We start from the raw sequence: 23673 nt of genomic DNA on the forward strand, positions 1-23673 counted from the left end.
CATGTCTAAGTAGGCTTCTGAATGAAACACATGATCCATTTGTTTTTCGAGCATTTCACTTAAAGTGGCTCAACGTAAACAGACACTGCAAGCTGTAATGAAATAAGTGACAAATGGAGTAAGAGCACGGTGCAGGCTGCTGTTCCTCTAGAGAAGAATGGCGGCTCATGTTGCCCTGCTAATGGTTTCAAATGGGTACGTCTACTGTGTGAGAAAAATCGATCACTAAATGTGGGAGTCCGTTAGGCAGCGTGAAACAAAAAGGACACATTGTGTCAGGAGCTAAACCTGGTATACACTTTTTACACTGTTCGCAGCCATCTTTTCCACGTAAACTAAGCAAAAAATAATAAATAATCATTACAAAAAAACAGAAAAAGTAAGGTCTGCATCATTACTGGTACTGATATAGGCCTGAGAATATGCACATTTACTCACACTCGTAAAAATATTCCTCTGATCCTTAGCTATATGAATTAAACATAAAACTATGTTGTAGTGTACTTGAGACTGAGTCTCAAGACCACTTTTTGAAGGTCTCGGTCTCATCTCAGAATCGACCACGTTTTTACTCAGTCTTGTCTCGGTCTTGGACCTAGAGGACTCCGGATTTTATTTCAAGAACAGTCAAGACCACAGCTGTGGGGATCTCACTATATTGCCTGTGCATTGTCTGATTTATTTGTTAACATAATTACTGTGACTGGATGTAAAATGTCCTGCTTCAAATGCAACCAATAACATGACTCATTGCGAATTTGAAATTTTTCTTCCAGTTAACGGTTGCCACCCCTCCCCGCCCCCTTCACACACACTCGTCTGGTCCTGGTCTTGACTCGGTCTCACTCTGCTTTGGTCTTGGTCTTGACTTGGTCTCACCCCTGCTTTGGTCTTGGTCTTGACTCAGTCTCACCCTGCCTTGGTCTTGACTCGGTCTCACCCTGCCTTGGGTCTTGACTCGGTCTCACCCTGCCTTGGTCTTGAATCGGTCTCACCCTGCCTTGGTCTTGACTCGGTCTCACCCTGCCTTGGTCTTGACTCGGTCTCACCCTGCCTTGGTCTTGACTCGGTCTCACCCTGCCTTGGTCTTGACTCGGTCTCACCCTGCCTTGGTCTTGACTCAGTCTCACTCTGCCTTGGCCTTGGTCTTGACTCACTCTTGCCCTGCCTTGGTCTTGACTTGGTCTCACCCTTTCTTGGTCTTGACTTAGTCATGCCCTGCCTTGGTCTTGGTCTTGACTTGGTCTCACCCTGCTTTGGTCTTGGTCTTGACTTGATCTCAACCCCTCAAAGTCTTGGTCTTGTCTCAGTCTTGATACACTTTGGGCTTGGTCATGACTTGGTCTCGGTTTAGATGGTCTTGACTACAACACTAGTACATTGTTGTGCTAAAGAACAGATTGCAAAACCTCGATATATTTTACGATTAATGACGGCAATCAAAGCAAAACAGAATGCAAACTGTGTCCTGGAGAAAAAACTACAGCATCTTCCTACAATACAATACAATAAAATACAATACAATATTCATGCACATTCACATGTACAAAGCATATTTATAGATACATATATTTTTTATCGTTACATTTTTATCTGTATATTGTATAGTCGGCTTGTTCTTGGGATTTTTTTTAATTATTTCTATTTCATGCGGTACAGTGTGCCTTTTTCTTTTCTTTGCTGGAACAAAACAATTTCCCAGCTTGGGCTCAATCAATCAATCAATCAATCAATCAATCAATCAATTTATCTATCTATCTATCTATCTATCTATCTATCTATCTATCTATCTATCTATCTATCTACAAGTAACCTGACAAAACATAGGCATGAACGACATAAAATAAAAAAGGAGTTCATTGCTAGCAGCACATTCAACACACCATGCTAGCTGAGTGAAAAGAACAGCGCTGACGCTTCATTTAAAATCCACTCGCTAACATTATAAAGAATGAGCCTAGCATGAACACGCATGTGCGCTCTTTCACGACCATGATCTAGATCAGGGAATCATACCTAGAGCTAAATAAAATGTTTCTGTAGCACCCGTGATTGATTAGTATTAAGTAGGTTAGTCATTTTGGTATCAATTGCTCAATCGCCTGCAGTACATCCAAAACTCAGCAGCAAGAGTCCTCACACTCACCAAGCGCACTGCTCACATCACTCCTGCTTTACAGCAACTGCACTGGTTGCCAGTTATCTCTCAGATCAAATACAAAATCTTGCTGTTAACCTATAAAGCTCTTCATGGTTTCACTCCTTCCTATCTCTGTGAGCTAATTCATTTGTTCTGTCCCTCCCGCTCCCTCAGATCTTCTGTCTGTGGACTTCGGACTGTTCCACGTTTTAAACTGGCATCTATGGGTGGCAGATCATTTAGTATTGCTGCTCCTAAACTTTGGAACTCGTTACCACAATCGCTTCGTGACTGTTCCACTCTCTCTTCCTTCAAAGCCAACTTGAAAACTTTTCTCTTTACCTCATACTATTCTTCCTAGTTTTTTGTTTTGGTTTTTTTTGTTTTGGTGGTAATTCTTTTGTAAAGCGTCCTTGGGTTTGTGAAAGGCGCTATATAAATTGAACGTATTATTATTATTATTATTATTACAACCCCGATTCCAAAAAAGTTGGGACAAAGTACAAATTGTAAATAAAAATGGAATGCAATAATTTACAAATCTCAAAAACTGATATTGTATTCACAATAGAACATAGACAACATATCAAATGTCGAAAGTGAGACATTTTGAAATTTCATGCCAAATATTGGCTCATTTGAAATTTCATGACAGCAACACATCTCAAAAAAGTTGGGACAGGGGCAATAAGAGGCTGGAAAAGTTAAAGGTACAGAAAAGGAACAGCTGGAGGACCAAATTGCAACTCATTAGGTCAATTGGCAATAGGTCATTAACATGACTGGGTATAAAAAGAGCATCTTGGAGTGGCAGCGGCTCTCAGAAGTAAAGATGGGAAGAGGATCACCAATCCCCCTAATTCTGCACCGACAAATAGTGGCGTAATATCAGAAAGGAGTTCGACAGTGTAAAATTGCAAAGAGTTTGAACATATCATCATCTACAGTGCATAATATCATCAAAAGATTCAGAGAATCTGGAAGAATCTCTGTGCGTAAGGGTCAAGGCCGGAAAACCATACTGGGTGCGTGTGATCTTCGGGCCCTTAGACGGCACTGCATCACATACAGGCATGCTTCTGTATTGGAAATCACAAAATGGGCTCAGGAATATTTCCAGAGAACATTATCTGTGAACACAATTCACCGTGCCATCCGCCGTTGCCAGCTAAAACTCTATAGTTCAAAGAAGCCGCCGTATCTAAACATGATCCAGAAGCGCAGACGTCTTCTCTGGGCCAAGGCTCATTTAAAATGGACTGTGGCAAAGTGGAAAACTGTTCTGTGGTCAGACGAATCAAAATTTGAAGTTCTTTATGGAAATCAGGGACGCCGTGTCATTCAGACTAAAGAGGAGAAGGACGACCCAAGTTGTTATCAGCGCTCAGTTCAGAAGCCTGCATCTCTGATGGTATGGGGTTACATTAGTGCGTGTGGCATGGGCAGCTTACACATCTGGGAAGACACCATCAATGCTGAAAGGTATATCCAGGTTCTAGAGCAACATATGCTCCCATCCAGACGACGTCTCTTTCAGGGAAGACCTTGCATTTTCCAACATGACAATGCCAAACCACATACTGCATCAATTACAGCATCATGGCTGCGTAGAAGAAGGGTCCGGGTACTGAACTGGCCAGCCTGCAGTCCAGATCTTTCACCCATAGAAAACATTTGGCGCATCATAAAACGGAAGATACGACAAAAAAGACCTAAGACAGTTGAGCAACTAGAATCCTACATTAGACAAGAATGGGTTAACATTCCTATCCCTAAACTTGAGCAACTTGTCTCCTCAGTCCCCAGACGTTTACAGACTGTTGTAAAGAGAAAAGGGGATGTCTCACAGTGGTAAACATGGCCTTGTCCCAACTTTTTTGAGATGTGTTGTTGTCATAAAATTTAAAATCACCTAATTTTTCTCTTTAAATGATACATTTTCTCAGTTTAAACATTTGATATGTCATCTATGTTCTATTCTGAATAAAATATGGAATTTTGAAACTTCCACATTATTGCATTCCGTTTTTATTTACAATTTGTACTTTGGAATCGGGGTTGTATTATTATTTATCAATGAGGCTCTAAAAACATGAACTCTGTTTAAAAAAGGGTACCGATTCGATTCATCCCTGGAGAAAAGAGAAACAAAATTAGGTCTCGATCAACAGGAAATTCAAGCTCAAGGGGAAACCATGTGACTATTTTTGCTTGTACAGTTTGCTTCCCTGAACTCACAAAGAGAAAGAAAGAAAGAAAGAAAGCTAAAAAACAAAACAAAAAAAAATGCTGTAAAAGAAATATGCACATCTGGGTCTGGGCTCTGTAAATGCTTTCCAGATCGCTGGCTTGTGCTGTACCTTCAAAAACGGGATGACAAAAGGTCGGAGGGGGAAGTTGGTCGCTTCTTGAAGCTTGGAGTGGAATTCTTCTATGGTTAACGTGGAGTTCTGGTGAAAAAGGAGAAAAAAAAATATGAGTGCATGTGGAAAACATTATGTGATAATATTGCTTATTGGAGGCAGAACTACAGAGTGCTGCAGCTGGCTTTGAAAGGAGGCAGAAGGAAAGCTGTGTATGGCATAATGAATGACAAATATTGACTATAAGCATGAGGATACACGTATAGCGCAAGTGGCGATTGCAAAGTACCAGTGTTCAATTTAACACCAAGCTGCTGCTCACTGTCTGCTTGTGAGATAATGTGTATCATAACAGCCATGTTGCAGGACACTGCGTGCTTTAATTAGAGGCGGAAAAGCTGCAGTTTGATCTGTTTAATTAAGATTTTGGTTCTCTCTGTTCTCTGATCTCTGCCGACTTTGCACATATCGCCCCTTCCAGCTGCTCAGCTGCAGCTCCTATCTCAGTAAAAAAAAAAAAAAAAGAAAGAAAAAAAGTGAAGCAACTAATTTCGCTCCCATTCTCGCTGCTCTATCTCATTTTAACAGACTGACAGGACGGTGACACTATTTTCAATTTTCAAGATGCTGCTTCCAAGGAGGACTGAGGGGAAAAAAAAAATGAGGGAAAGAGAGACAGACAGAGGGACTGCGTCGGAGGGGAAAAAAAAAAAAAAAACATACGCAGCTTTCTACCTCATTTCCCAGACCTGAATTTTGTTACATTAGGCTTACATCTGTTCGCCCAGATTGCAGCGGCCTGTTTTGACAGCCAGAGAGCCTCCTGAGCTTTTCTCCGGCATTGCCGGCGCTAATTAAGTGTGTCACTCTTTTCAATAAGGCAGAGAAGGGAGTGTATTAAAGCGAGCGATGCAAGCCAAGGGGACACAAGAATCCCTCTGCGTGTAGACACTGTGAAAAATAAACAAACACGTGCCAGGAAAAAAAAAGGAGCCTTCTTTCTGAGCGGCTAATTAAAGCGTCCCTCCTCTGGTACAGGCGCGATTATTTTAACACTGTTTCTTTCAGTGCTTGATGTTATTCGCAGAAATTGCTTTCTTAGACGTAGCTGTGTGGTGCGTAATTTCTGCAATTTCGATGCTATTATAGAACAGGAGCTATACTGTGCTAGTCACAGCTGCAGTTGTCCAGATCCAATACACCACTTTAATGAAGACGTACAAGTCAACTAATCTTGTAGCGTTATTTATAGGAAGCTTTGACGTTTTTGTTGTACAGTATATAAACTTACAGCAATAGAAATTCTGGCTCTTGTTTGTCTATAGGTTTACATTGGACACCATCCAGCCCGTGTCATGTAATGTTGAAACGCGTTAAATATCTTGATAGTGAAATATTTGTGACACATTTCATGATTCTGGTGCTAATTTCTTGGTTGGTGCTGTATTTTCGATGAAAAAACATTGCTGTTATCTCTTAGGAATCCAGTGAAGAAGCCGAGGAAACAGCAAATACAGTGTCATGCAAAAGTATTCATCCCCCTTGGTGTTTGTCCTGTTTTGTCGCATTACAAGCTGGAATTAAAATGGATTTTTTTTGGGGGGGGGTTAGCGCCATTTCATTTACACAACATGCCGACCACTTTAAAAGTGAAAATTGTTGTTTTATTGTGACACAAACAATAATTAAGAAGTAAAAAACAGAAATCTGGAGTGTACATAGGTATTCGGCCCCCCCCAAGTCAATACTTTGTCAACCAGCTTTTGCTGCAATTCCAGCTGCAAGTCTCTTGGGGTATGTCTCTATTATCTTAGCACATCTAGCCACTGGGATTTTTGCCCATTCCTCAAGGCAAAACTGCTCCAACTCCTTCAAGTTAGATGGGTTGCGTTGGTGGACAGCAATCTTCAAGTTATGCCACAGATTCTCAACTGGATTGAGGTCTGGGCTTTGATTAGGCCATTCCAAGACATTTAAATGTTTCCCTTTAAACCACTCCATTGTAGCTTTAGCAGTCTGTTTAGGGTCATTGTCCTGCTGGAACGTGAACCTTCGTCCCAGTCTCAAACCTCTGGCTGACTCAAACAGGTTTTCCTCCAGAATTGCCCTGTATTTAGTGCCATCCATCTTTCCTTCAGTCCTGACCAGCTTTCCTGTCCCTGCAGATGAAAAACATCCCCACAGCATGATGCTGCCACCACCATGCTTCACTGTAGGAATGGTGTTCTCAGGGTGTTGGGTTTGTGCCACACATGGTGTTTCCCATGATGGGCAAAAAGATCAATTTTAGTATCATTTGACCAGAGAATCTTCTTCCATGTGTTTGGGGAGTCTGCCACATGCTGTTGGGCAAACTCCAAACGTGTTTTCTTCAGCAATAACATTTTTTTCTGGCCACTCTTCCATAAAGCCCCACTCTGTGGAGAGTATGGCTTAAAGTGGTCCTATGGACAGATACTCCCAGCTCCACTGTGGATCTTTGCAGCTCCTTTAGTGGTATCTTTGGCACGGCTCGAAATTCGCGGTGGTCTGGTTGCCCGAGGCGACTTAATTTGTCATTTGGCGGGTAATTCCTGTCACTAGCCAGCCCGGCTGGCTAGTTGAAAATAAAAAAATATACGAAGCGAAGATTCAGACACACCGTCAACTAAAGCCGCCACATATTAAGCGTGTGCTGTGTCTGTGTTAATCGATGTGTTTATTGGCAGGACGGAAAATACCGAAGAATTCCGAATCATATCGTGTACGAGTCAGGCTGTCGGTTTTTTCACTACTGCGCATGTATATAACGCATCTCGTTGAATATTGCGGTAATCACATTATCAAATTCAATAGATGTGGCCACATTATCGCCCATTTAAACACGCAGTTTTTTTGTTGTTTACATCTACATCTGCCAAAGCTACGTTGCGATGTGGAATTTTCTGAAACGTGTACAGAAACCGCCAGAGACGGGGACAAAGCGACCTCGGTCTGAAGAGGAGAAAAAGGCCACCGATAAAGCGTACGAGAAGGAGAAACGACAAAGGACTTATAAGCAAACGTGGGAGCAGGGTAGGCCTTGGCTGCGATACGATTTTTATGGAATAATTCATTTTTTTCAAGTTGATTCCTAGTCAATATGAAGCTCCTAATGCTTTCTCTCTCCTAAATGGTTAAATACAGAAAGCATGTTGGACATATTTTGGGTGCTATAGTCATGATAGTAAGTAGATTTGTTTTCAATACTCATACACCAAGTTGCCAAGTTTTCCAATATATTATTATTTGTTGATATTATATTATGGTGCTCTGTGTTGTTCTCATTTATGTATTTAACAACAGTATCAAAATACTCGGGTCTTGAAATAAACGCACATTAGTCATGAACAATGGTAACTACTCTCTTTTGTGTTATTTTTGACAGAAGTAAAATTCATACATGAACAAATTTTGGCGAGTTGATTTTCTGTTTGGCGAGTTACTTTGGAAGGGAACTAGTCCGGCTGGCTGGTGAAAAAAAGATATGAATTTCTAGGCCTGTTTGGTGTCTTTGTTGCATCTCTGATTAATGCCCTCCTTGCCCGGTCTGTGAGTTTTGGTGGGCGGGGCCTTCTGTTGTCAGGTTTGTAGTGGTGCCATATTCTTTCCATTTTGCTATAATGGATTTAATGGTGCTCTGTGGGATATTCAAAGTTTGGGATATTTTTATAACCCAACCCTGATCTATACTTCTCCACAACTTTGTCTCTGACCTGTTTGGAGGCTCCTTGGTTTTCATGTTGCTTGCTTAGTAGTGTTGCAGAGTCAGGGTCCTTCCAGAACAGGTTGATTTATACAGACATCATGTGACAGATCATGTGACACTTTGATTGCACACAGGTGGATCTTAATCAACTAATTATGTGACTTATGAAGTGAATCGGTTGGACCAGCTCTTATTTAGGGGTTTCATACGAAAGGGGGTGAATACTTATGCACACTCCAGATTTCTGTTTTTTCATCTTAATTATTGTTTGTGTCACAATAAAAACAATTTTCACCTTTAAAGTGGTCGGCATGTTGTGTAAATCAAATGGTGCTAACCCTCCAAAAATCCATTTTAATTCCAGCTTGTAATGCGACAAAACAGGACAACCACCGAGGGGGATGAATACTTTTGCAAGACACTGTATGACGCAGAGTCTCAGCTCGGATAGCTAGCGATCTACGACAGAGCTGATGGCGATATTAGCAGGAAAGTTGAAGCTTTGGACGCTGATCTGTTTCTGCAGAGTGTAGAGATGAAGCGGTGATTGAACTGGACAGAATAAAGGACTAAAGCGCTGCTGCATCTTCACGTAGCGATGAAGCGGAATCAGCTCATTACAAATTAGCACAAAATAAATCTTCGATGTGGGTGAAGATCACACCGTAATTAGAAAATGTAATAAGCAAGTCGTCCAGGCAGGGTGGAGTTTTTCCTTTATAGAAAGTATTTTTGGAGCACGTACAATACATGGAAAGCCATACATAGTCTATGATTCGTTTCATATTCTTCTTTTGCATATTAAGCCTAGGTCACAACCGGACGTACGATTTTTTGGCCGTGCGATTTTTGGCGTTTCCCAAATCGCTGCGGTTTTTTTGTTCGTGGAGAAAGACGCACGTTGGCCGTAAGTTTGTCTTGCAACCTGAAAAAAACGTAAGCGCCCGTAGAGTTTGTTTGACATGACAAAGAACCTCTGCGGCCGGTCTACGGCTCGAAAATCAGCACGTCACACGCGCGCCCTCCGTGCGTTTCTTGCGTTTTTTTGCACGTAGACCGGCCGTAGGAGCACGTACGGCCGGTTGTGACCGAGGCTTTAGGAATTTGATGGTTAGAAACATCATGGTATCCCTGAAGCAGAGAGGATTACATAAAGGCCTTTCTCAAGTGGCAGTGCTGGCCTAAAACAACCCCGGTGGCGCCGATTCTTTTTATTAAACCCCAGCTGAGAGAGTCCCTGTTTCCTTTCTCCATCTTTATTCCTCTTATGATGTTATTTCTTGAGTGTTTCTTTTTCTACCTACGTTTATTGAATGTTTGACTGTTCAAGGACGCATTTTGGCTGTCTGTACATTTTCCATGTGTAGATTTATATGTCTAATAAAAACACTACTATAAATTAAATGTGAATGAGTGTGTGTGTCTGAATGCTCAGCAAAATCTAGATCATTTATCAGTACATCCCTGTATGTATAGCATCGCCACAATGGTGTGCACATGCGTGCGTAGAAACTCACCACAAGGCCCAGCACGAGTGTGCGGACGCGATCGCCGATTTCGGGTGAGATGTCGTTGCCGAACTGCTGCAGGGTTGTAAGGAAACGCTTCAGCTTGCTGAGCTGCCGTGCGCCGCATGCCGGAGGGAGCTGCTGATTGGCCAGCGAAGAGGAGGAAGAGGATGAAGGTCCGTTGCTGAAGCCATTGGGCGATGACGGAGCGCCGTTCAGTGCGGTCGGAGAGTGGCTGGTGCCGTTTGTTACTGAAAGAGGCAAAAAAAAAAAAGCTTTCTATGTTTTTAAAATGCCTACAGGAAATCATTACCAATCTACAAAGAATTATAAAGAGTTATACGGTAAATAAGGGCTTCATGGAAAGTGTTACAAAATTTATCATTGATTTATAGGCAAAGTACTGTGCCAAAATCTTACTCAGTTAAAAGTAGGAGTAGAGTATGGAGGCAAAAATCTACATTTAACCATATTTAAGTTTGCAAGCGTAAAAATGAAATACTTTGAACTGATGAAAAGTGCTTATCACATGTTCATCATGCCCAACCCTGCATGACGAGCTGGTTTGCTAAAGCCAGTATCTCACTGGGCTGCGACAGCTTGAGAACGTCATTCGCAAGAGAGTTTCAAAAGTGTCTTGAAACATTCGCGGGGTTTCTCAATTTCCTCGCATGAGTCGCAAAGTGTCGCTCCTTCGTCGCTGAAATTTTGAACATGTTCAAAAAATTCGTGCGACAAAATTTCTCTCAAAATAGCCGCAAATGGTGTCGCAAAGACGTCACGAACCCTTCTCAAGGCAGTTTCCGCGAGACAGGAAGTGCGAGTTCAGCCAGTATCTCAATGGGCTGCGAGAGACACAACAATTGTGATAAAATATGCGAATATCAATTCAGTGTGATTCCAAGTGAAAATTGTCGCTAATTTGCATGTTTTATCGCAATTGTTGTGTCTCCAACTAGTCGCAGGCTGTCACAGCCCAGTGAGATACTGGCTTAAGCAAGCAGTCAGAAAGAAACTATTCTGCAAACTCAGACAAACCTAGAATTTGTCTTGTTGGTTCTCTAATGTGTAATAGCCCTTTTGGAAGGAATGCTAAGGCGAACAAAAACACAACTAGCTAACAAATTCATCTCATCTCATTATCTCTAGCCGCTTTATCCTTCTACAGGGTCGCAGGCAAGCTGGAGCCTATCCCAGCTGACTACGGGTGAAAGGCGGGGTACACCCTGGACAAGTCGCCAGGTCATCACAGGGCTGACACATAGACACAGACAACCATTCACACTCACATTCACACCTACGCTCAATTTAGAGTCACCAGTTAACCTAACCTGCATGTCTTTGGACTGTGGGGGAAACCGGAGCACCCGGAGGAAACCCACGCGGACACGGGGAGAACATGCAAACTCCACACAGAAAGGCCCTCGCCGGCCACGGGGCTCGAACCCGGACCTTCTTGCTGTGAGGCGACAGTGCTAACCACTACACCACCGTGCCGCCCTTAGTTTTGATAGTGAATTTTAAAGGCAGATATTTAATTTTTACTAAGAAAAAACAATAGATTTGTTTAAAGACTGGGTATTTTGAAAGTCAGAATGAAAATGTAAGGAGTAAAAAGTAACTTTTAGCTTTTGTAAGTTATTCAATTTCAATAATACTTGAGTAAATTATAAATAGGGTGGCAAGGTGGTGCAGTGGTTAGCATGGTCACCTCACAGCAAGAAGGTCCAGGTTCGAGCCCTGTGGCCGGCGAGGGCCTTTCTGTGTAGAGTTTGCATGTTCTCCCCGTGTCCGCGTGGGTTTCCTCCGGGTGCTCCGGTTTCCCCCACAGTCCAAAGACATGCAGGTTAGGCTAATTGGTGACTCTAAATTGACCGTAGGTGTGAATGTGAGTGTGAATGGTTGTTTGTCTCTATGTTTCAACCCAATGATGATCTTACGACTTGTCCGGGGTGTACCCCACCTCTCGCCCATAATCAGCTGGGATAGGCTCCAGCTTGCCCGCAACCCTGTACAGGATAAGCAGTTACGGATAATGGATGGATGTTCTGTTTTGAGTAAATTTGACTATTTTAAACACGTTTTACCCTTTCATTGCAATAAATCAGAATGCCAGTCAAAAGAGGTGACCTCGATTGTTCTGAGAAATTACTGTATCCAAGCTGAGCATGAGAGTGAAAATCCCTAAACCTGAAGCCCCCCTGTTAAGTGCCACTTGATGAATCGTTCTAACGCAGATAATCTCTGACTTCCACATTCTGCCAAGCTCCTGCAACCCAGAATGTGCTGCGTTTGCTTCCAATCAGCCCCGGTGGCCTTAAGCACATAACCATGCTCTCTTGTAGCGCACATCAGCCATATGAAATGTAGCAGCGGTGAATACATGTGGTCGAATGGTGATGCAAACCATACGGGCCACGGCGTCAACGTCTCGCTAATGAGATTAGGCTGTGGCCTCTCTCCAGCAGCACAGAAATGAGATACTTCAGCTGCATCTGCTAACAATTACAACGGGAGGGTGTGTGTGGGGGAATCAAAGCGCTTGCTTTGTTAAACCTTCAGCATATGTAATTAGAATCTGCTTTTAAAAGGTTCCTCGTTCAATCGGCGCAAGCTTGCGTGTGTATTTTTCTTCCTCTTCTTCTTTTTTTTTGTATAAGCGCTAATTACAGAGTCCAAGTGATCTGTGTGTTAGGGATGCGGCAGTGAAGAGAAAGTGAAGAGTGTGTTGAGGTGCTGACAGCACACAGCGGAGCTCAGATCGCACCGATTACTCTGTCTCTGTCTCAACAGCTGTATTGTACTGTTACTGTGGAGTGTCTGCTTTCCTGTGTGTGTCTTGCTGTACATATATAACATGAGTATGGTATGAGTGTGTCTGTGTGTGACAGAGATACTCACGCGTCGTGGGAGTGAACGAGCTCGTCCTGGGGGCTCCCTGTGTGCCGGGCGGCGGAGGCATGGTGGGTGGAGTTAACCTGGGCTGTGCTTTCACATCTGCGGGCGAGTCGGGCATGGTGGAGGGCTTCTCAGTGCGATCTGCAGGGAGACACAAACAAGCGCGTGTCTTACTCGTCGACAGTTAGACATGACTCATGAATTACCCCTGAGAAGAGATAGGGGGAAATTATGGATATGCGAGAAGCCAGACGTCTAAGAAAACGAAAGTGGAGCAGTTCTGGTGAGAAAACAATGATCTCCTGTACACCTGAATTCAAGCCTGTTGAGAGCTCAGACAGCAGCTGCTCAGTCTTCTTCACTATTCTCGTCTTCCTTTTTAAGTGTGTGCAAACACTGCCAATAGGACAGCGCTGACGGTCAAGTAAGCATGGGGAGTATATTTTAAAAAAAAAAAATCACAAACCTACTTGTAAATACAGATTTTATGTAAAGTAGATTAAAGGTAAAACCATCGGAGATTCCAGGACAAAGTAGACGCCCAGTATACAATGGTGCTTGAAAGTTTGCGAACCCTTTAGAATTTTCTACATTTCTGCATAAATGACCTAAAACATCATCAGATTTTCACACAAGTCCTAAAAGTAGATAAAGAGAACCCAGTTCAACAAATGAGACAAAAATATTATACTTGGTCATTTATTTATTGAGGAAAATGATCCAATATTACATATCTGTGAGTGGCAAAATGTGAATCTTTGCTTTCAGTATGTGGTGTGACCCCCTTGTGCAGCAATAACTGCAACTAAATGTTTCCGGTAACTGTTGATCAGTCCTGCACACCGGCTTGGAGGAATTTTAGCCCATTCCTCCATACAGAACAGCTTCAACTCTGGGATGTTGGTGGGTTTCCGGACATGAACTGCTCGCTTCAGGTCCTTCCACAACATTTCCATTGGATTAAGGTCAGGACTTTGACTTGGCCATTCCAAAACATTAACTTTATTCTTCTTTAACCATTCTTTGGTAGAACGACTTGTGTGCTTAGGGTCGTTGTCTTGCTGCATGACCCACCTTCTCTTGAGATTCAGTTCATGGACAGATGTCCTGACATTTTCCTTTAGAATTCGCTGGTATAATTCAGAATTCATTGTTCCATCAATGATGGCAAGCCGTCCTGACCCAGATGCAGCAAAACAGGCCCAAACCATGATACTACCACCACCATGTTTCACAGATGGGATAAGGTTCTTATGCTGGAATGCAGTGTTTTCCTTTCTCCAAACATAACGCTTCTCATTTAAACCAAAAAGTTCTATTTTGGTCTCATCCGTCCACAAAACATTTTTCCAATAGCCTTCTGGCTTGTCCATGTGATCTTTAGCAAACGGCAGACGAGCAGCAATGTTCTTTTTGGAGAGCAGTGGCTTTCTCCTTGCAACCCTGCCATGCACACCATCATTGTTCGGTGTTCTCCTGATGGTGGACTCATGAACATTAACATTAGCCAATGTGAGAGAGGCCTTCAGTTGCTTAGAAGTTACCCTGGGGTCCTTTGTGACCTCGCCGACTATTACACGCCTTGCTCTTGGAGTGATCTTTGTTGGTCGACCATTCCTGGGGAGGGTAACAATGGTCTTGAACTTCCTCCATTTGTACACAATCTGTCTGTTGATTGGTGGAGTCCAAACTCTTTAGAGATGGTTTTGTAACCTTTTCCAGCCTGATGAGCATCAACAATGCTTTTTCTGAGGTCCTCAGAAATCTCCTTTGTTCGTGCCATGATACACTTCCACAAACATGCGTTGTGAAGATCAGACTTTGATAGATCCCTGTTCTTTAAATAAAACAGGGTGCCCACTCACACCTGATTGTCATCCCATTGATTGACTCTAATTTCACCTTCAAATTAACTGCTAATCCCAGGGGTTCACATACTTTTGCCACTCACAGATTGTAATATTGGATCATTTTCCTCAATAAATAAATGACCAAGTATAATATTTTTGTCTCATTTGTTTAACTGGGGTCTCTTTATCTGCTTTTAGGACTTGTGTGAAAATCTGATGCTGTTTTCAGTCATATTTATGCAGAAACATAGAAAATTCTAAAGGGTTCACAAACTTTCCAGCACCACTGTATCCCATCATCCCAGTGAAGCAGGAAGTTGGAAAGAAAATGATGGAAAAACAGCGGCTAAATGTACATTAAATTATTTGTAGCTGGTTTGAATTAAGATTTTACTTCTGACAAAAAAAACACAACAACTGGAGTCGTCACAGGATATTCACTCTGTTATCTCTAATAGTGATGTAATTACTAGTAAATGTCTGCATATGTACGCAAGTATCTCAATCCACTTGCTTAGAGGTACTTTCATAGCTATCTAAGCACTGCTTTCTAAGACACTGACTCATGAGGAAACCCACGCGGACACGGGGAGAACATGCAAACTCCGCACAGAAAGGCCCTCGCCGGCCCCGGGGCTCGAACCTGGACCTTCTTGCTGTGAGGCGACAGCGCTAACCACTACACCACCGTGCCGCCTTATTTGAATTTATAAAAAAAAAAATCAGATAATGTACTCAATACTTTTGTTTCAACACCTAATTAGTTATTTTTGTGAAAAACAGGGATGAGAATTTTCCGCCGATCGGCGGATTTCCGACTTTTTCAGACCAAAATGATCGTTTTTGAGCGTGCGCGCGCAACACTAAGGTCTGCATCACGCATCTTAGAATGTGCGCGCGCGAGGGAGACTGTGTGCAGTGTTGCCAGATACTGCTAACGTTTTCCATCTAAAATATGTTCCAAACCCGCCAAAATGCACTTAAAACCGCCCAATGTGGCAACACTGCCTGTGTGCTTGTTCATGTAGCACATGCCAGACAAAGAGCATCCTGATTGGGTTACTCAGCAAAATAAGCCAATCAGCTTTCAGTGTGGGCGGGCTTTTATCTCTTTTCTCGAGGACCGGAGTTTTCAGCTGAGTCAGCGCAGCCTACAGGATCGGTATGGCAGAGAGAGCGCGCGTTCGCCCCAAAAAACCAAAGTACAAAGCCCACTTCAGCTCAGATTACACAAAAGAATCTCCCTGTCTAATAATCATCTCCCTGTCTAATAATCATCTCCCTGTCTAATAATCTCCCTGTCTAATAATAATCTCCCTGTCTAATAATCTCCCTGTCTAATAATAATCTCCCTGTCTAATAATAAAGAAAATAAATAAATAAATAAATAAATAGCCAAAAATCATCAGCCCCTGGAACCCCTGGGCCCCGCCCCCCTGGGCCCTGCCCTGGTTTTTTCAGACTTTTTAAATTTTTTTCATTCTCATCCCTGGAAAAATCAAATTTACTCCTGAGTAAGTTCAAGAATGTAAGATATATTTATGAATAATTCGTTTTTGCATTGGTCACGGTAAAGAAAAATTATAACATAAATCACTCTTATTTTTCTTATTAAATAAGATAAAAACTTCAGTATGAAAATTTAGAGAGGTTTTTATTGTCTATGCAGGTATGTGAATCATTTTTCAATTAAACCCCTCTGTTCTGATGAGAAACTGAAAAATAAGTGAAGACTTCTTCTTTACCGTAATAGGTACATTTATTTGAAAATGGCCCATTTCCTATTCGAAGAATACAAGATACCAATTCTGAGATTAAACCTAGTTCTAGATTGCAACCAACTTATTCTAAGATGTCTTATCAAGTAAAAATATCCGTCCATGCGGCAAAATAATTTCACTTGTATTCAGTAATTTGCTCCTCAAATTCAGTTTTCAATTTTTTGCAGTGCACTAAACCAAAACAGTTCATTAGTGGTTAAATAAATGAGCCTCAATGCACATGAAATCTTAACATAACCTATTCTGTAACCTGGGCTCGAAAGAAATCAGCCCCAGCCTTTTTCTTTTTTTTAAATAACATTCAGTTCTGGATCAGTCTGGTTTTATTGCTGTTGGTTATACAAAAGGAAAAACACCAAATAAGACCATATGGATGCTGAAATTGCAAACTTGGTGTATTTTAATTTGAAAGAGAACCCTGTGCCACATATGGTGAGTACGGCCTGCAGTTAATGGCTGCTATAGGCAGCTTGTTACTGTATAAGCAAACAGTGTTATCAAACAGCCATAATGAACGTTGTGTAAGAAGGAAGTAAGGGGTGTAACAGCAAACAGAAGTGAGGCCTCGTCGCTACTATCTGAAGGAGGGGACACATATGACAGCTGGAATCTGGGTGGACGCTACATGTTCCAGACGCATGCTTTTCCCACAGTTAGGACAGTGGGTGTGTGAGAACACTGGGGTGTGTAGATGGCCCACCATGATCCCACAGTAGCATACTGACAACTCATTAAAACAGTCAGGAATGCTTCAGGTTAAGATGGATCTCTAGGAGTGTTTGTTGCAGTTCCTACTTTTTACCACTAGGTGCAATAATAACGCTATGGAAGCTAACGTGAGCACACTGCCGCCCTGGGACTGCACAATATCGAGAAAGGTGCAGTCGTGCATCAACGGTAAAATAGAGACATAATATCGCAATTAGTATTTCAAAATGTAAAAATGTATTTGAAGTCATATTCTTTGTCTTTCGGCTGCTCCCGTTTGAGGTCGCGACAGCCGATCTGTGCAGAGTTTCCCGAAAGCATCGTAGCACAAAGATCGTTAAATGGTACAGCGAGCTGCACAATGAACATATTAACTCTTTCTCTCCTAGTTAAGATGCTCTTAGCGTTAAGAGGCTTTTGGGAAACCCACCACTGTTCTGCATATTTGATTTGGCATAGGTTTTACACCGGATGCCTGTCCTGACGCAACCCTCCCCAATCTATCCAGGCTTGGGACCGCCACTAAGTATGCACTGGCTTGTACAACCACAGTGGCTGGGTATTTAACCTAACCTGCATGTCTTTGGACTGTGGGGGAAACCAGAGCACCCGGAGGAAACCCATGCAGACACGGGGAGAACATACAAACTCCACACAGAAAGGCCCCTGTCGGCCCTGGGGTTCAAACCGGGAACCTTCTTGCTGTGAGGCAACAGTGCTAACCACTACACCACATTTGAAGTCATATCCATCCATCCATTATCTCTAGCCGCTTTATCCTGTCCTACAGGATCGCAGGCAAGCTGGAGCCTATCCCAGCTGACTACGGGCGAAAGGCGGGGTACACCCTGGACAAGTCGCCAGGTCATCACAGGGCTGACACATAGACACAGACAACCATTCACACTCACATTCACACCTACGCTCAATTTAGAGTCACCAGTTAACCTAACCTGCATGTCTTTGGACTGCGGGGGAAACCGGAGCACCCAGAGGAAACCCACGCGGACACGGGGAGAACATGCAAACTCCGCACAGAAAGACCCTCGCCGGCTGCTCGGCTCGAACCCAGGACCTGCTGTGAGGCGACAGTGCTAACCACTACACCACTGTGCCGCCCCTTTGAAGTCATATATTTTCTTCTATTTTACTTATGAGCTCTAAAATTGTTTTTTGTCCATTTAAAATCTAGGTGAACGACCGGGGGAGCGGGTGATGGCTGTGAGATACACAGCACACAAGCAAGGTGACAACCTGATGAGCCTTAAACTATTGTAAGGTTCACTGATTATGTAGTGAAAGAAGGAAATTAGGGCTGCTCAGTTCCCTGGTGAAAATCTTTCAAGGATCTTCAAGGATCTGTAAAGTTCTTTGTAAGGGTCTTTAAGGATCTCAACAAAGATCCTCAAAAGATCTTCAAGGAGCTTTAAAATTCTTGCTAAGATCTTCAAGGATCGACAAAGATCTTTTACCTTCTTGCCAAGATCTTCAGGGATCTTACAGTTTTTTTGCCAAGATCTTCAAGGATCTATAAGAATCTTCAAAGTTCTTGACAAGCTCTTCAAGGATCTTTGAAATTCATGATAAGATCTTCAAGGATCGATAATATTCTTCACAAGATCTACAAGAATCTTCTCATCTCATTCTCTCTAGCCGCTTTATCCTGTTCTACAGGGTCGCAGGCAAGCTGGAGCCTATCCCAGCTGACTACAGGCGAAAGGCGGGGTACACCCTGGACAAGTCGCCAGGTCATCACAGGGCTGACACATAGACACAGACAACCATTCACACTCACATTCACACCTACGGTCAATTTAGAGTCACCAGTTAACCTAACCTGCATGTCTTTGGACTGTGGGGGAAACCGGAGCACCCGGAGGAAACCCACGCGGACACGGGAAGAACATGCAAACTCCGCACAGAAAGGCCCTCACCAGCCACGGGGCTCGAACCCGGACCTTCTTGCTGTGAGGCGACAGCGCTAACCACTACACCACCGTGCCGCCCCAAAAACCACATTCAATTCCAAACAAAATAATTCTTTATTGATGCTATCATAACATGTACACTGACATTTCCAGTAGAAGAAGTCAACTGATTGACCAAGAGATCCTTTCAAGATCTTTGAAACCTTGAAAATCATGAAAGATTCTTTCAAATAACCCTTTAAGACGTTGGCTATTCAGGATCCCTTGATATATACCGTACTCATCTAATTCTTATGAATCATAATTATGTAAGTTTCAATCTTTTCCATCCTTGCCAATTCCGTTGAATTAGGATCATTAAAAAAAAAATTTGAAAGATCCTCATTAGATCCTCGAGGAGATTAAAGGATCCTCACAAAGATCTTGTAAAGACCTTGACAAGGATCCTGATTAAATCCTTGAGGATTCCAGTTAAGATCACATCCTCAAAGATCCTAGCAAAGATCTTAACAAGCTCTTTAGAAGGATCCTTCTAATATCTTTGAAAGATCCTTGCAAAGATCTTTACAAATGATTTTGCGGATGAAGGTCTTTGAAGAGCTTTCCCAGATCCTTTAAGGATCCTATAAAGATCCTTATTTTTAAGGATCTTTGGCAGGTCTTTGACAATCCTCATGGATCCTGAACGATCCTGTGTGGTTTTTCACCAGGGATAATCGACTTTTTATTATTTAGCACAATGTGAGTGGAAGGTTGTGAAAAACATTCAAAATTGGGAATAATAATAATAATCATCATCATCATAATAAGGCTGATTAAATAAAATTACACACAGCAGAGTGCTCATGCTGTAGACTTCAAATCAGTTTCTTTATTTAAATTGTATTAGTATTATATAAAGCTTTTAATACAAGATATTTTCAAAAAGCTGCTTTACTTCATCAGGTCTTTAGGGAAAGAATGCAGAGCTAACACACACACACACACACACACACGTACAACCAAACACAACATTATTAGCTATTAGAATGCTCAAGTTAATATGTACTGGCAGAAATGTACTTTTGTGATGCCATCATTTTCCTGCGACAAAATCTAAAGTGGTCTGAATTGCATGTCGTGCACTATGTAGGGTGCACAACACCACAGGAAGTCATTTAATATCCAACCTTATTATTCGATGGTATTAGAGCATTACTGATGGACAATTCTTAAACAAGGCGGCACGGTGGTGTAGTGGTTAGCGCTGTCGCCTCACAGCAAGAAGGTCCTGGGTTCGAGCCCCGTGACCGGCGAGGGCCTTTCTGTGTGGAGTTTGCATGTTCTCCCCGTGTCCGCGTGGGTTTCCTCCGGGTGCTCCGGTTTCCCCCACAGTCCAAAGACATGCAGGTTAGGTTAACTGGTGACTCTAAATTGAGCGTAGGTGTGAATGTGAGTGTGAATGGTTGTCTGTGTCTATGTGTCGGCCCTGTGATGACCTGGCGACTTGTCCAGGGTGTACCCCGCCTTTCGCCCGTAGTCAGCTGGGATAGGCTCCAGCTTGCCTGCGACCCTGTAGAACAGGATAAAGCGGCTACAGATAATGAGATGAGATGAATTCTTAAACAACAACAACAACAAAAAAAAGTTAAAAGATCCACATTGTCATCCAGTTAGACACACTAAAACAATTTAGTCTTAATTTACTCCATGACATTTTGTCATACTCAACTTTATTACTTATGAAGTTTTTAATCCATATCATGTGGCCCTAAATCCCATGATGCCTGTGTTAATTACGACCTGTTCATTTGGAGAAAGTGATGTCACATGCAGAGCATGCTGTTCTACCAACAAACTTGACATTTTTTTCAGCCATGTAAGAGTCAGTCAACAGCCTGATTAGTTGTAGCCTTAGACAACTTTGCTGTCTGATCAAAATGAAGTCTTCATGCCAGAACAGAAATCCTAATCAGGCAACTTCGGAGCACGCACATCTGGACTGAAGCTTTCCAGACTAGTCCAGATTACACATGACATCATAAATTCCAGCAAGAATTGGCCGATATAATAAATACCAGTTGAACATTATATATATATGTATGGCTATTTTTTTTTTAAATAAAACTTGCCTTCAGTGCTTTCTAAGTGAAGGAACAAGACATGCAGACAAAATTAATAGCGTTTTCAAGTTCTTATGAAGACCCATAAAGTTAATGAAAAGCAGAGCTTTTTTTTTTTTTTCATGTGTAAAGGCTAAGCTGAAAGCCCTGGGGGTGATTAACGCTCTCTTTTACAAAGACAAGCCATTCTTTTCGGACCCTTGCCAATGCAGAAGAGATAAAGAAGGTGGGAATTTCCACTCCACATGGCTACTATTTCCTAGACACATGTGTGTGTTTGTACATTTAATCTGACCCACACCTCTTTTTTCAGAAACCTCTCAAATCTTTCTACGTGGTTCCAGCAGTAAAAACAGTCCCGCAAATCTTCTTGACTATCTTTCTTTCACACATTTGCACTCCATCTGGGCACTGATGAAATGGAGACCGCTCTCAGTTGGGTACGTTATTAAATACAGCGAGTGGAGGAAAACTTTTAACCCAATTTTGCCGCAATATGTAAAGAACCATAACAACTCACTGTGGTGGGAGTGTTTCAAGCTCTTAAAGCTCTCCTGGGTTCATCATGTGTTTCCTCTGAATTAAAAAAAAACATGGTAAAAAAAATATCTCATCTCATCTCATTATCTCTAGCCGCTTTATCCTGTTCTACAGGGTCGCAGGCAAGCTGGAGCCTATCCCAGCTGACTACGGGCGAAAGGCGGGGTACACCCTGGACAAGTCGCCAGGTCATCACAGGGCTGACACATAGACACAGACAACCATTCACACTCACATTCACACCTACGGTCAATTTAGAGTCACCAGTTAACCTAACCTGCATGTCTTTGGACTGTGGGGGAAACCGGAGCACCCGGAGGAAACCCACGCGGACACGGGGAGAACATGCAAACTCCGCACAGAAAGGCCCTCGCCGGCCATGGGGCTCGAACCCGGACCTTCTTGCTGTGAGGCGACAGCGCTAACCACTACACCACCTGTAGCTTTAAATTAAAAACAAAAAACAAAACACTCAACCTACAGTTCTGTCATCCGTCCTTTGTGTAATTTGCATTTTGATTGGACGATATACTGCATGAATCTACAGTCTGGGCTGGAAAGAAATGAGCCCCAGCCAGCCTTGTATATTATTCTTATGACCACTGGTAGAGCTATTGCACTTGTTTCAAAAAAGTCCAAAATAATCTGTCTTAGAACATTAAATCATCAAACAATTGATGTCAATGAAAAAAATAAAACTTAACCTGGACGATGCACGGATCAAATCAGGTCCGTTTGACAGCTGTGAGGTGAAAATCCTGATCGGGATGGCGAAAGATATGCACTGGATTTTAATTGATCATCCAACTCCTGAGTCAAACATTTGTGCTGTAGATGTTAAAATCATGACCAGCTCTCGCTATGATGTCGATAGCGGTGCTGCTGTTAGTATCAGATTAATAAAAGAAACATGCTGAATGCACATGGTATCAATAGTAGCTAACAGCCTGTGTGAATAATGTCTCATTTATACGATAAAGAAGATTTTCTCAGCTTGTATACTGTACATTCTCAAAACTTGAATGGCTGCTTCTGCTTACATGAGTCTAATTGGGGATTAACGTTACGGGTCAACGTTTTGGCTGAGCTGCAGAGCGGAGGACAGAAACACAAGCCCCAGGCATCGGAGACTCATCCCTGCTGTCTGTCTGACAGAGATGGATGATAAAGTAATGGGTTAAGCTTTAATCTACACACCTGACATTCAACACACATACCGGTACACACAGAGACATGGATAAAAGAAAATAAGAATAGTTGAAATTTATACTATTTATAAAGTTATACTATACGAAATCAACAAGATCAACCGTGAGCTACTGCTCACCTACGTATCCCCCCCGCTCATATCAGAATGCAAGCAATCGAAGGAATAGGACACTTATTATGAATGTTGACTTCAACAAATAATGAACCCTGAAACAAGTAAGTAAAGAGCAGTGTCTCTCCCCAGGGATTTCAAATAGCATCCTGGGAAACTCTCATTTTGAAATAGCATTTTGCTTCTTGAAATAGTGTCAGAATCCACCCGATGTGTTTCGTAAATACATTCAGTCGGTAAACAGGAAGTTGATGTGCGACTGACCTGAGAACGGTATACATGGTATAGAACCCCAAGCTGAAGCTCGGTACCAAATATCAAGCAGTTGTGATTTGTAGTTGCTGAGAAAAATGTTACGAAAATTTTGTAAATCCACGCGACGTGTTTCGTAAATACATTCAGTCGGTAAACAGGAAGTTGATGTGTGACAGACCTGAAAACGGTACACACGGTATAGAACCCCAAGCTGAAGCTCGGTACCAAATATCAAGCAGTTGTGATTTGTAGTTGCTGAGAAAAATGTAACGAAAAATTTGTAAATCCACACGACGTGTTTCGTAAATACATTCAGTTGGTAAACAGGAAGTCGATGTGCGACAGACCTGAAAACGGTACATACGGTATAGAACCCCAAGCTGAAGCTCGGTACCAAATATCAAGCAGTTGTGATTTGTAGTTGCTGAGAAAAATGTAACGAAAATTTTGTAAATCCACACGACGTGTTTCGTAAATACATTCAGTCGGTAAACAGGAAGTCGATGTGCGACAGACCTGAAAACGGTACACACGGTATAGAACCCCACGCTG

At 42.3% G+C, this 23673-nt stretch overlaps 1 protein-coding gene across 5 annotated transcripts in view; it reads right to left on the bottom strand.

The window, feature by feature from the left end:
- Nucleotides 1-23673, bottom strand: part of runx1t1 (RUNX1 partner transcriptional co-repressor 1) — a 135899-nt gene that overhangs the window by 52816 nt on the left and 59410 nt on the right. For all 5 annotated transcript variants that reach the window (XM_060904745.1, XM_060904744.1, XM_060904743.1 and 2 more), the window contains exons 2-4: nt 12640-12777; nt 9748-9989; nt 4501-4590 (exon numbers count right to left, since the gene is read on the bottom strand). In XM_060904745.1, the coding sequence (XP_060760728.1) occupies nt 4501-4590; nt 9748-9989; nt 12640-12754 (447 nt within the window). In that variant the 5' untranslated portion in view covers nt 12755-12777. The remainder of the gene's footprint in view (nt 1-4500; nt 4591-9747; nt 9990-12639; nt 12778-23673) is intronic.

Source organism: Neoarius graeffei, chromosome 22 (genome assembly GCF_027579695.1).
Source record: "Neoarius graeffei isolate fNeoGra1 chromosome 22, fNeoGra1.pri, whole genome shotgun sequence".
In the NCBI taxonomy this organism is placed as follows: Eukaryota; Metazoa; Chordata; class Actinopteri; order Siluriformes; family Ariidae; genus Neoarius; species Neoarius graeffei.